This window comes from Salarias fasciatus, chromosome 20 (genome assembly GCF_902148845.1).
Source record: "Salarias fasciatus chromosome 20, fSalaFa1.1, whole genome shotgun sequence".
NCBI lineage: Eukaryota > Metazoa > Chordata > Actinopteri > Blenniiformes > Blenniidae > Salarias > Salarias fasciatus.
Genome location: NC_043764.1, coordinates 10889428 through 10901868, shown reverse-complemented (window position 1 = coordinate 10901868; position 12441 = coordinate 10889428). Strand labels below are relative to the sequence as shown.

Here is a 12441-nt window from a genome sequence, read left to right as displayed (position 1 = left end):
AGACACGCTCCGATGGCTGCGTCTGTCAGGCCGCGCTTTTAAAACCTGGGAGATACAGCAGCCGTGAAATGGTGAGTACAAGTTGAAGTGGAGGGGGACAGGGGGAAAAAAAAAACAAAAACTTCACACTTTATGAAAGCTGAGTGAGAAAGCGAAAACGACGTGAGAAGCCAGAAACCCCCCCCCCCTCCCCCCAAAAAAAGGTTCAATCAACGTGTTCGTCATATACACGCACAGTCCTGTTTATCACACCTCGATCACCAAAATAAAAAAAAACACAAGAAAGCACTGAAATATTAAACAGAGTGAATATAAATATTGCACTTCCAAACAACATTTAGTTCCCAGTGCCTAGTTGTTATCCCTTGTTCGAGGTATTTGTGCTGTCGCGCTCAATATTCAATGCTTTAACCTCAATTTTCTCAAGCTACGGACGTGACAGGCGTGAACCGGACTAGGCAATGGGAAAGGTGATAACCGCACGCAAAACAGGCATTCATAAATATACCATCCGCACAAATGCATGAAGTCACACATCCAACAGTCTCACCACACACATATTTACATGTAAGGCACATTTAAACCTATGTACAACAGAAAAAAGAAACCAACACAAAGCATTTTGACATTCAGTCCATGTAGCCGTTTTTTTTGGTTGTGGGACGACTTCAACCGTTTCTCCTCTCACTGAAAATACCGTCAAAAGTTACAGTATCTCACACTGAAAGCTGAAAACGTGACCTTCGGCTTTCGGTCAAGGCTACAAACGCTGCTGATTGTCGCATCTTTTCAGTGAAAGACAGTCGACCGTGGCTCCATCGTTTACCTGCCACGTTCTGAGAGAGGCGCCACACTGCCTTGAGCCTTACATGAGGTTTCAGAGGGTCGCGGTGGTTCCAGTCGAATCCCAGTCAACTACACAACAATGACGCCGTCAGCATTGGCAACTCTGAACACACACACGCACGCACACACACACACACACACACACAGGTCGCTCAAACAAAAGTGATCAGTAGGAGTCAAAATCAGATCTCAAAGGAAGAAGGTCAGTCAGTCGGTCGGTCGGTCGGTCGGTCGGTCTTTGGTGTCTCTGGAATAATATCAGTAGATTCCTTTGAGTGCAAAAACACCTTAACCCAGCACTGTCCACCAACCTGAGGCAGAGAGAGATCGTTTTTCCATATTACCAGTTTAGAAACATCTATATTTGCATCTTCAATACCTGCTTTTTTGTTTGCTTTTTTCCCCCCTATTCTGGGAGTATCTGTACTAGCACGCCCAGAAAATAGTTCAGGGATTAAATTATTAAAAAAAAAAAAATTAAAATCTTCAATTTACTGCGAATCAGATTTCTTACAAACGCCGGGTTGAGATTTGCACCTGAAAACTGTGTTGTGAACCGTGTGTACAGGCCTCAGCAGGCAGCGTGATTCACAGCTCCTCCACACCACAAGCAACATGTGGACACTGCTGTCAGAGGCGGCACACACGCCTGTTAATTAGCACCAAAATAAAGCAGTTAAAGGGGTATTAAAAAAAAAAAAAAAACAACTCTCCATCTCACGTATTATCCGGCTGCTTTCACAGGCTGTGTGAACCCCGGCGCCTGTTTTGCAGTCACTTTTGTGCCTTGAGGCACAGAAAATAAACAAAAGAAAAAGTTTTATTTAATAATCCCAACCTACCAACGAGCACGACATAAATTAAAAAATTTTAAAAAATAACAATAAAACATTCATTCAGCTTGGAGATCTTTGGATTTTCTTGTTCTTCCTCTAGTGCAGCACAGTAGAGTTCCAGTAGTGTCTCCTGCCACTGCCGTCTGATTCTCTCCACACGCTTCTTTCTGTGTCTCCATTGCAATCATATGGCCAGGTTCTGTGGTTCTGGGAGCCCTGGAGGTCGTTCAGGCCTCAGACGCGGCCTGTGGTTTGAGCTGTGCTTTCTCCATGGCTGTGCCATACGGCAGTGATCGCTTGAAGAAGCCAAACTGCAAGAGGAGGAGGACAAATTCGAGATTTAAAGAAGATATCTATCTTGATTCTATGGAATCAAACTGCAGCGTAAGAACAAACTCAACCAGTTTAACTTCAGCATTAAAGTGGCAAAACGGCAGAAGCGCAGCAGGACTGACCCTGTATAGGACGTAGATGAGGAGAGCCAGAAGCAGTAAACCAGCCAGAATAGCCAAGATGATGATCCACAGCGGAACCGAGTTCTCAATATCCGGCTTGTTCCACACCACCGGGGTCACCACCTGAGGGAGACGCGCAAAAATAAAAAAAAGGATGGTCGATTTCAAAACTTGAAGTTGGCCAGTCGTGTCTGTAGGATAGTGAATGAGAACAGATGTTAAATACCTTTTTGTGGCCACTTGGTAAAGTTCTGGGTAAGATTTCATACGGCATGCTCTTGACGCTGTATCTGGCCAAACACTCCAGGACATACTGCTTGTAAGGTCTCTGAAGGGAAAAACACACACAATGCATATTCTCATATGTTTTGCTTAATTAATAAGGCACTAAAAATGATCCCTTTTTGCTCAGACATACAGTATAATTATGTATCGTTGCAAAACTTAATTTTAAAGCAGTTCTAGATGTCTGCACTGTAATCTTTATGCAGTAGGTGGCGACACAGTCCATGTGCATCTCCAAAAGAAACTCCCTTTAAGGTTCCCATCCTGTGAGAAGCTGTGACCGTGTTACAGTATGCAGGAGGTGTTAAATAATCAGCGTGTGGCTCAGAGATGGCAAACAAAGGCAGACGCTGCAGTCTGTGATCCAGTCTGGACCGACCCGCCTCCTCAGAAAGCAAACGCTGTAAATCTGAGCCTGAAGCACTGCTGCTGATGAACACAAAGCAGCAGCAGCAGCTATTTGCCTTCCCTCACCACACATGCAGTTTTCATTCTTTCAGTAAAAATGGGTTTCCCGTTTCCTGCCGGTGTCTGACAGGAGAAAACGGAGGGCCTGATCTATAGCGTGCAGTCTCGTCCTCTCCTGACTTCCTGTGTTAATGTACAGAATGTGTGCAGAGAGTTTGTACGGCACGATTCTTCTCCCACAAACCTCAGTGAAGGTCTCGGCCCAGATGCGAGAGCGCACGTTGAGGATGGCGGTCGTCCCCTTTTCCAACAGGCCCACGTTGCACTGAAGCGTCCAGCACTCCACGTTGGAACAGGACTATGGAAAGAGAGGGAATGCCATTAAAAGGGGGTTGATTAAATACTAATAGTCATTTTTTTTTCTTCACATGTTCAATATCTGAAAAGTTTTCCTTAATTTTAACAATGTGACAGTGCGAGGTGAGACTCCTGAAGGCAAACACCGGAAGGCCAGACGTGGCGAAGCCAAATAACAGCAACGTTAATGCTGCAGGTCGGATAAATACAACAATGAGTCTAATGTTATGATCCCTGTTCCACGCCTGCTTCGAATTAGATTGAAGGAATGTCATGAGACTGTAAAAATGCAGCATGCACCACTCGCCACATTATTGCCCAGCCACTAAAACCCGTCAATTTTTCTCAAGACTGTAGAATGCTAAGTCTTAATTACATCCCCATAATGCAGGCTGATGCATTCTACATTTTAAAGCGTGCACACACACACAGTGTGTCTCGGGGCCGGCGCTGCAGCCAGACCACCCCCACACCGAGAGGTTTCCGCGGGTTTCCTGCGGGAGCGAATTAGTTTACTTATCCCACCGAGCAGGGCAAACTCAGGAGGAGCAGAGAGCACCCGCCTTGTTGCTTCAGGCTCCGGCTCAGACGAACTTAATGAGTATTCAGACAGACACAGAGCCTATCAGACCACTTCCCCCCCCTCCGTAGACCTGCCTGGCACCCCGGGGCAGGGAGGCCACGAAAGACACAGACGTGAATGTGGGCCTGCGCCAAAGATGCCTCTGACCGAAATCCCGCGAGTCTCGCCCTGGAGGGGTTATGTGGTCAAGATGGAGATTTGAGTGGGGGGGGCAACTTATTCCCACAACTCCACACAATAACAGTCTGGCCTGATAATGCAGCTGAAGAATGCAGTGTTGCTTGATATTTTGGAAACAAACACTGAAACAATTACAGGCCTCATCAAGTTAAGAGTCGAAGAATTAAAGATTAAATGTTTTATATCAAATTTAAAAAACAGATTTTGTTATGTTTGCAGCGTTGGCCAGGACAAACTATAGTTAGCTGCAGCTCATAATGTGAGCATTAAATAAATATCTGGTTGTTTCTACAAATAATGAATTAAAATTGGTGTAATTAAATTCTTTAAAGTTATCTTAACTACAATGCAAACATGTATAAATAGTTGGTCACTATTATACCATTGTAATGACTCTTTAATTTACTTTTTTATTTTGTGTTTCTGGTAAATCATTCAGTCAAGATGCACAACAGATAAAAACCTTACCTTTGCTGTAATTTTCAGTTTTCCCATGCTAATATATCTGTATTTGTACGACCTATTTTAGCTCATAAGTCACGACAATCTAAATATAACTTATTTCTTGTTATTCCCATCATTTAGTTACGCTATGTAGTAATGATCACAATTTATGATATTGATGTGTAAAAATGATTTCTGTTACACAGTAGGTCATTCACCAAAAAGAGTTACTTGTATTTTACTTGAACCAAGTTCAATGTATTGTGGATCCATTATCAAATACTTGGTAGCTTTCACACTTTCAGAGAAACTATCAATTTTTCAGCTTCATGGACCTAAAAAAAAAAGTCGTGTTTCAAGTGTTTAGCCAGATCCCACACAGATTGTTCCAGAATAGCTGGAAACTGCTTCACGAAAGACAAAGCGCTTTTACATGGAAATCGCTAGAATACATTTTAAAGGTTTTTGAAACACATATAAAAGATTCTTTTTGACCATAGATATTTTAAATAGAGCCTGAAACTAATATCGTCAGTGATGCATTTAAACAAGTGAGGCAACAAGTTTCCACCAAGCTTGGCACCACATCGCAGTGCAGCTAAAATACTATATAAGCTATAACAGTCTATCTTTTTTAAGGAATCCAAGCCATTATTGTGAAAGCTATTACATTTTCTGTGTAATTACTGGCCTTTGTTCAGAAAGCCCATCGCATCTTTGATAACAAATGACACCATTTGCAGCGCTCACATTATGAGCATCACGAACGGTCGTTTCCCAGGCATCACGAAACACTGACGCACTTTGATCAATGACTGCTTTCAATGGATTTTTCTGCCTTCTTGGACATGAAAAACAGAAAGCGCAGACACAAGGGAGACGGGACAATGGGGACCTTCATGCTAACTTGTCGCTGGACACGCTTGATGAACGAGCACGCTCGGCGGAGACCGCCGCAGACAAAGGCCTCTTCAGCAGATGCAGGTATTGGCGGAGCGGGCCGCTACCTGCAGCTGGGTGAATCAATGGGGCCAGTGTGCGGGCCGCTCGAGGGGCTCATAACACCCAGGGCCAAAAAATTAAGAGAGCGGCCCGTGAAGCGAGCAGTGGATCTCTGGCGAAAGGCCTCCCATGTGTCACGTCCCCTCCTCTGCCGCTCCGCCACCACTGAAGGCTCTTTAATGTTAATCACCAAAACGGGACGGGCCGGTGCCCTCTGACCCCTCCCTTTTAACGACATCATAACCTAATTAGCAAGTCCCCAGAGCCTCGTGTGGGACCACGGCCAGCGTCACCAAAATAGATCCAGATTTGCACACTTGAGTGAACACAGTAAAGCAGATTGACTTTTTTTTTGTTGTTGTTAATTGAGAGCAGAGTCAAAACTCTGCTTCGTGCGACACAAAGACACATCTATATCTGCTGACGCTGGCGCTCCTCATTCCCTCACTTTCAGGGTTACCCGTCAGTCACCTCCTGCGTAAACGGGCCCTCTTCTGGCCCCACGGCGGTCATTCATGCGTACACAGTGTTTTCTTTATCGGCTTCTCACCAGGTTTGTCAGATGGGCGAGCTGATTCTTGTGGACGTCCCTCCTCTCCACTCGGTGCTCATGGGCCTTCAGAGCCAGGACGGGGGATTCTGTGGACGTGTGCTGGAGCTGCAGAACGACACGAAGGCGCACGCCCACCGCCCGTTAGAACAACACAGACACTGACCTCATCGGGCAGAGGAGCACGCCACCCTCTCTGTCAATACGTGAGACTTAATGCTGGCGTGACCCCGAAGCTTTTCTGTCATTAATCATAAGCATGTGAGCTCCGCTCCTCACGGATTCCCTCGGAAATGCACGGTACTTAGCAATCCACCAGGAGAGAAGAAAGAAAACACATTTGTTCACAGCTAAGACTAATGACCGCTGCAAAAACATCTGTCGAGCTGCAACCGTAAACACAAACAACTGCAGCAGAAAAAAACCTGCCCGCAAAATCCCATAGAGCGGATTGGAGGGGTGTCGCCAAAATGTGAAAGATGAGAGTGTTTTGCCGGGTGAGGTGGTTCGTCAAGCGGTGCTGAGCGTTTGGGAAGAGCTGGAACTTCAAAGCAGCGGTTGGGGCGAGTGTCCTGGGTGGAGTCGAGAGGCTGGGAGCAGGAGGTGGGTGTGGGCCAACCATCGGGGTAACAAGTAGAGATCCTCACTCTCTGATTTGGCCCCGTTTGACCCCGTGACGCGTGCGTGGCAGTTACTCACTTTGAGGTTTCGGTGGTTCATGTTTCTGTCCGCCGTGCAGTTGATGGGGCCTTTGGTGGAGAACTCCAGGGGGTAAAGAAGAGCGTGACCCTGCAGACTGAGAGGGCAGCGCAGCTCCAGGACAGTATCGCCAAGCCGACTCGGGCCGTTGTTCAACAGCTGGAAAAAGAAACAAAGAAATCGATCAGTATGGAAAATCTTTCAGCTGTTGATTTTTTTCACAGCGAGCCTGTTCAGTCACAGTAGTTCCCTTTTCATTGCCATTTATTTTCTCTATAAATTGATAGATCTGCACAGTTTCAACCACACGACACGATCTGAGTCCATTTTCTGTTTCTTTTTTTTTTTTTTTTTTTTTTTTCTTTCTCCTTTTCTAGTCCGGGAAGTCAACAGCAGGATCTGCTTTCCAGCTCGATCCTCTCAGCCTCAGTGAGTCCGCACAGCTGACTATACCTCATAGATGTGCTCCACTGCAGGACCGACATCCTGCTCCACGGCGTAGCTTCTGGTCGCCTTCCAGTTGGCCGCCGGGAAAAAGACCTTATCTGGTCGAGACACACTGTAAAGGGAGAAGGAGGTGTGTGGGAACGTTAGCAGGAAGCCACCTAATGACGGTCTGAAAGTTCAAATGAGGAGATCCTCAAACTTAACTCACCCCTGCAGAATGACGTCGGCCTGAACTACGACCTCCAGCTTATAGGACACAGCCTCACTGTGGGAATTATTCTCGTTTTTACTGTGGACACAAATGAAAGGAAACAGATGGATGAGGTGTCGTCATTTGACATTTGGGAGCTATTATTCTTAAAAATGATCTAAAGATCAGTCAAGTGGATGAATGTCTTTTTGGCACATATTTTGTAATTCAAAGATGCGCCATTCTAGTGAAGTTGTTTGTAATTACCTGCGAATCTGCAGCTCGAACTGAACAGTTTTGTGCGTGTCCTTCAGTCGTGGTACTTTGAATCGTAGACCTGCCCAAAGCTGTGCAAAGGAAATTCAGACGTGTGAATGAAAACAGGCTTATTTCATTAAATATAGAAGCATTCTCCACTCATCACTTCCCCTAATGTATTACTCAACATTGAGTCATCGTGTCCGGGGCAGATCTCTGTCAATGTCTCTTTACGCCCCCCCCCACCCCCCCACCCCCCCACCCCCACCACCCCCACCCCATATTTTGCAGCGAGTGATTTTTATTTTGTGGAACTGTGCAATGTGTGCAATCAAACACTCTTGGGACTGAAGTTCAGCATAACTCCACTGAGATGAACACAGTGTGCGTATTTCCAGGAACAAAACATGACTCAGTTCTCATTTTGTTCTCGATTCAGCATTCAGATCCACACAATTTTACATGCACCCCTCCGGGAGCTGTATCTCATCCAAATTACAATGTCAGTCTGAGAGTTTTAAAACAACAAATGGTTTTTATAACAATATGAAAGCCAGTTTTTAAACATAAGTATTTCTATCCCTCTCAATTAGCATGTGGTTGTTGTTCCTCTTCTGCAGGCTTATTGAATACAACACACACCAGCCTGCGACAGGAGTATTAAAAAAAAAAAAAAAAAAAAACAGTCTGTGCTTCCTGTTACAACATTTTCTGACACACACTTCCTTTTCCTGAGATGTTCACACCCCAACATGAGGACGGAAATTCCCTCTAACAAACCGTTGTCAACTGGAAACTACGATCAAACAGATTCTGACGCATCGATATATTCTACAACTCAAAGGCTGTTTTTACACTTCAGTTTTGAATTTCTGGTCAAGATCTAAACAACAGAAAAGAGACTGCATTAAATCCAGTTTCTTTTGGGCTTGGACAGGCATTTTTAACGCGGAGGCATACAGTTTTAAAAAGATGAATGGATGGACTGAATCTCTTTAAATTTTCATCACAGCACATTTCTTTCCTGGACTGAACCAAACCTGCCAGAATAAACTTTAATTTATGAGGCAATGAACTAAAAGTACAGTTTAAAAAAACTGCCAAAAGTTGTCTTACATTGGTACCAGCCTTCATAGGATTGCCCAGGTCACAGCTGAGGTATCGGGTCTGGTTTTCATTGACGTAGGTGCAGGTGAGCTGGGTGAGACTCTAGAAAAACAGGACGACACACCAGTGAAACCACAGTCAGCAAGGGAAAACAAAATAGAAATTAATGGTCCCAGGAGACAAATTAGTCCCTGAAATGTTTTGAGGTGTTTGTTCTCACCTCATTATTGCGGGCAATGCCGCTGTAGTCCGCTTCGGGCGGCAGCACCACATACAGCTCCGACTCATACGCTCCACCCTCGCCCTCGTTCCTGGCGTTGAAGGTCAGGGTCAGCGAATTGTCATCACCTAAGTAGACTTCCTTCCTGTCACTGGAGACCAAACCAAGGAGAACAAAAGATCAATTAGGTAAACAGCTAAATTCCTCATACAAATTAAACCAATGTGTTTGGGTGCTGTAAATCCACAGTGACATTATTCTACTCTATTATGGTAATATCGTGGAGCAAACAATAAAATCCACTATTAACTTCGCAAATGGAAACTTGAGGCTGTAGTACAACATTTAGCAGTGTAAAACACCTCCCCTTTCTCCGTTTTCTCCCACTCCCTCCACCTCTCTCTGCAGCTAAGAACAATGGGAAAATTCCATATGGCGGACCACACAGATGCTTTTAATTACAGCCAGTTCTGACGAAGACGGGCAGGAGAGCCGGAGTGAGACGGGCTGATCCTCCGCTGACCTACGAGCCAGTGGCAGCCTGACTTCAACTGGCATCACACTTCTCAAACCAAGCAATGGCTCAAAATTAGACAACACACACACAGAAACAACAACCTTCATGTTAAGCCGTCCCTCCGGGAGAATTCATCTAACAGGTTGTTTTATTTGGAAGAGGACTACAAGAAACAACAAAAGAGCGATGGTGGATAGTTTCTAGAAAAAAAAAACACAAAAAATGAGATTCCACTATATTATGGCCAATCCATCAAGTCTTCCAACTATCATTAGTATTTTATAATTCAAAGCAGAGCAGACAAAAGCAACAAGGTATTAGTTTTAATTGCTCTAATCGTCAGTTTCACACAGCAGGTTGTTCCATATGTGACGAATCAGGCATACATTGAAAGAAATGGAGGCAGATGGTAGATAAATATAGGAATGTGAAATCAAAATGACAGAGCGGGGAAGGGTGTATCGGGGAGTGTGTTATTTTTGAGGAAAAATGCTAACAGATTTCTTGAATCAAAGTGTGTCAGGCAGGGCGCTCCTGGCGGCCTCGGCGGCAGACAGGGGCTGGGACTCTGGCAAACAGCTCTCCGGATGGATCCCTTTCATCTGTCCTGTCTCTCCTCCCCCCCAAACTGTTTGTCGTAGCACCTGTAGAGCAGAGCTGCTTCCTGTTTTTTCAGATAGCATGCCCCTACTGTACTGCACCACCGCAGCTATTAACGCTCACTCTCTGGTATGCGAAACCAAACAAGGCAGCGGAACAACAAAAACAGCTGTATTTATATGCTTTAGCACTCAAATCCGAGGTTCCCTTTCGCACAGCGGAGGTGAAGAGTTCAGCATCCGCGATCCAGTGCAGAGTTTACTACACTTTATCCACTGAATGCTAATCCATTTCCTGACTCTCCATGTGCTTTGGGGTTTCTGGAAATGTGCGAGGAAATGACCAGACTCACCCGTGCACGGACAGCTTCAAGTCAGGAACACAGATGTTGTCCTCACCGCAGTCCAGCAGAATCTGAGCCTGAAAGTCACAAAGGAGGAGAAGTTTTAACATTATACATCAGGCAAGTATGATGTGTCCGTCTTTTTTGTTATTCTTTATTTTTTTTAAGAAATGATATTACTCAAGGAGATACTGCAAATATCTAGTTAAATATATAGTTTGCGCCTCCTCAAATGCTTGATTTATGAGCTGATGACAAGAAGCAGCAACAAAACAGTTTGAATAAACTAACACAATAAACACAGCTTTTACACAACAATATTTGTGAATGTGACTGGATGCAGGCTTTCATTCGGTTTCATTCAGTGGGACATCTTTTTATGCTGAAGTCAGGATTAATGCACTTCTCCCTCAGTAAACAGGAGCTTAGTGAAATAGTAACTTTTTAAGCTAAAGCTGGCAGAGAGAGAGACAGCAGCTCTACAGCTTTAGAAATGATTTAAAAGATAAACAGAGGCCAATGGGTACAAGGAAATCTTTGTCAACCGCGTTACTAATCAGTTGGTAACACGTCAAAGCCATGAGCAGTGACATGACAGTCACAGCATTACCAGCACAGGAACAGCACGTCCAGCACTGGCTATAATCACAGGAAGCTTCCAATTGAAAGCACACTTTGCTTTACATGAGAAACTAATTAGATGCACAAGATAAATCAGATGTTTAAAGGAGACAACAGGATGAGCGAAGCAAGATGCAACATGCGCTATGACTAATACATTCCACCTCTGTCTCGTCTTGTGACGACCACCCAACACACACACACACACCCCAACACACACACACACACCTGGACTGCAATCCCTCTTATTTACAAGATGTCATCACTTCACAATCAGACTGTTAAAAACTACGTTGCGTCTCTGAGGGACAATAACCGACTCAATGAGGTCAGGACAGGCGCAGACGAAGTCGCGTGAACCAGCTGTCCTGGCACACACCCGCATGTGTTTTCGGTTTGCAGCGTAGAAAAAGAAAAATGATGAACGGGTTCCAACGCTAAGCCCAAGCTGGAGGAGATACTCCTGCGGAGCCGAGCACAGAGCTGCCAGCTCCCAGCTCTTACCAGCGTCCCACATCACAACGCCATGCGGCAAACCGCACTCCGGCCGCACACTACACCACCCAGCGAACCGCAGCAGAATACGATCATATGGAGAGGGAGGAGCCTGCAGCCCAGACATAGGATATCTTTGTTGACCTGAAAGCTGAGGCGAGCGTTCGGAGATTACAGTGGAGGGACAGGAACAGAAACACTACTGGATAAGTGGAAGACCGCTGAACGTGTGGCAGGGCTGCAGCGGCGAAAGCCTGCGGGTCGCCAAATTGCATCCCGCTGCGACCGTGTCAGTGTGATGATGCTCATGACGATGATGATAATAAATAGAAATGGAGGCGGAGATTAGAGAGAGTCGGGAGCTCTGCTTGTCATTACAGGAGCGGAGGGGCTCTAATTATGGACACCATGGTAACCGCCATGCTAACATCTGCACCCTGGCTTTTGTGTGTGTGTGTGTGTGTGTGTGTGTGTGTGTGTGTGTGTGTGTGTGTGTGTGTGTGAAGGACAGCAAAACAACATTCGCAGCACCATCCCTGCACCTAAACCACATTTCGTGACATAATGAAGCCCAGGATATGCTGATCAGAAATCACAACAAAGACCATGTGAGGGTTCCATTGCGCCTGCCCATAACGCAAAAACAAACTGATGCAGTGTTTCCATCAGACCCAAATTAACCTAAGCAGCAGCATGAGTGAGCTACAGTGACTCATCTGTTGGGTCGGACACGGTTTTCCAACTTTTCTTTCCCTGCACAACTTTTCATATTGACCAATGCAGACCAGGAATGCATCACAAGATAGACTAACCATCACAATATGGACCTTTAGAAACTCCCAGAAATGCATGCACTTGTGCATTTTTGTGCTTCCGACAGATTCATCGTGAAGACGCAACGTTCACTTGATTACACCACTATCTCAGCTTACGCACAATCAGTGGATGGTGGCAATTATTAGCTCCATCTTTGCGTCACGGCTCTTCATATATGCATG

General features: G+C 45.2%; 1 protein-coding gene across 2 annotated transcripts in view; it reads right to left on the bottom strand.

The window, feature by feature from the left end:
• Positions 1 to 12441, bottom strand: part of itga5 (integrin, alpha 5 (fibronectin receptor, alpha polypeptide)) — a 40720-nt gene that overhangs the window by 5958 nt on the left and 22321 nt on the right. The window contains exons 19-30 of one of the 2 annotated variants that reach the window (XR_003933673.1): positions 10337 to 10404; positions 8868 to 9018; positions 8657 to 8749; positions 7550 to 7629; positions 7301 to 7381; positions 7099 to 7204; positions 6646 to 6804; positions 5947 to 6054; positions 3075 to 3188; positions 2364 to 2465; positions 2138 to 2260; positions 1365 to 1993 (exon numbers count right to left, since the gene is read on the bottom strand). Coding sequence is in view for 1 of the 2 variants with exons in the window: in XM_030118153.1 (XP_029974013.1) it covers positions 1910 to 1993; positions 2138 to 2260; positions 2364 to 2465; positions 3075 to 3188; positions 5947 to 6054; positions 6646 to 6804; positions 7099 to 7204; positions 7301 to 7381; positions 7550 to 7629; positions 8657 to 8749; positions 8868 to 9018; positions 10337 to 10404 (1269 nt within the window). In the remaining variant the exon portion in view is untranslated. Of the gene's footprint in view, positions 1 to 519; positions 1994 to 2137; positions 2261 to 2363; positions 2466 to 3074; positions 3189 to 5946; positions 6055 to 6645; positions 6805 to 7098; positions 7205 to 7300; positions 7382 to 7549; positions 7630 to 8656; positions 8750 to 8867; positions 9019 to 10336; positions 10405 to 12441 lie in introns of those variants that run through there. The other variant, XM_030118153.1, reaches the window with a different exon arrangement.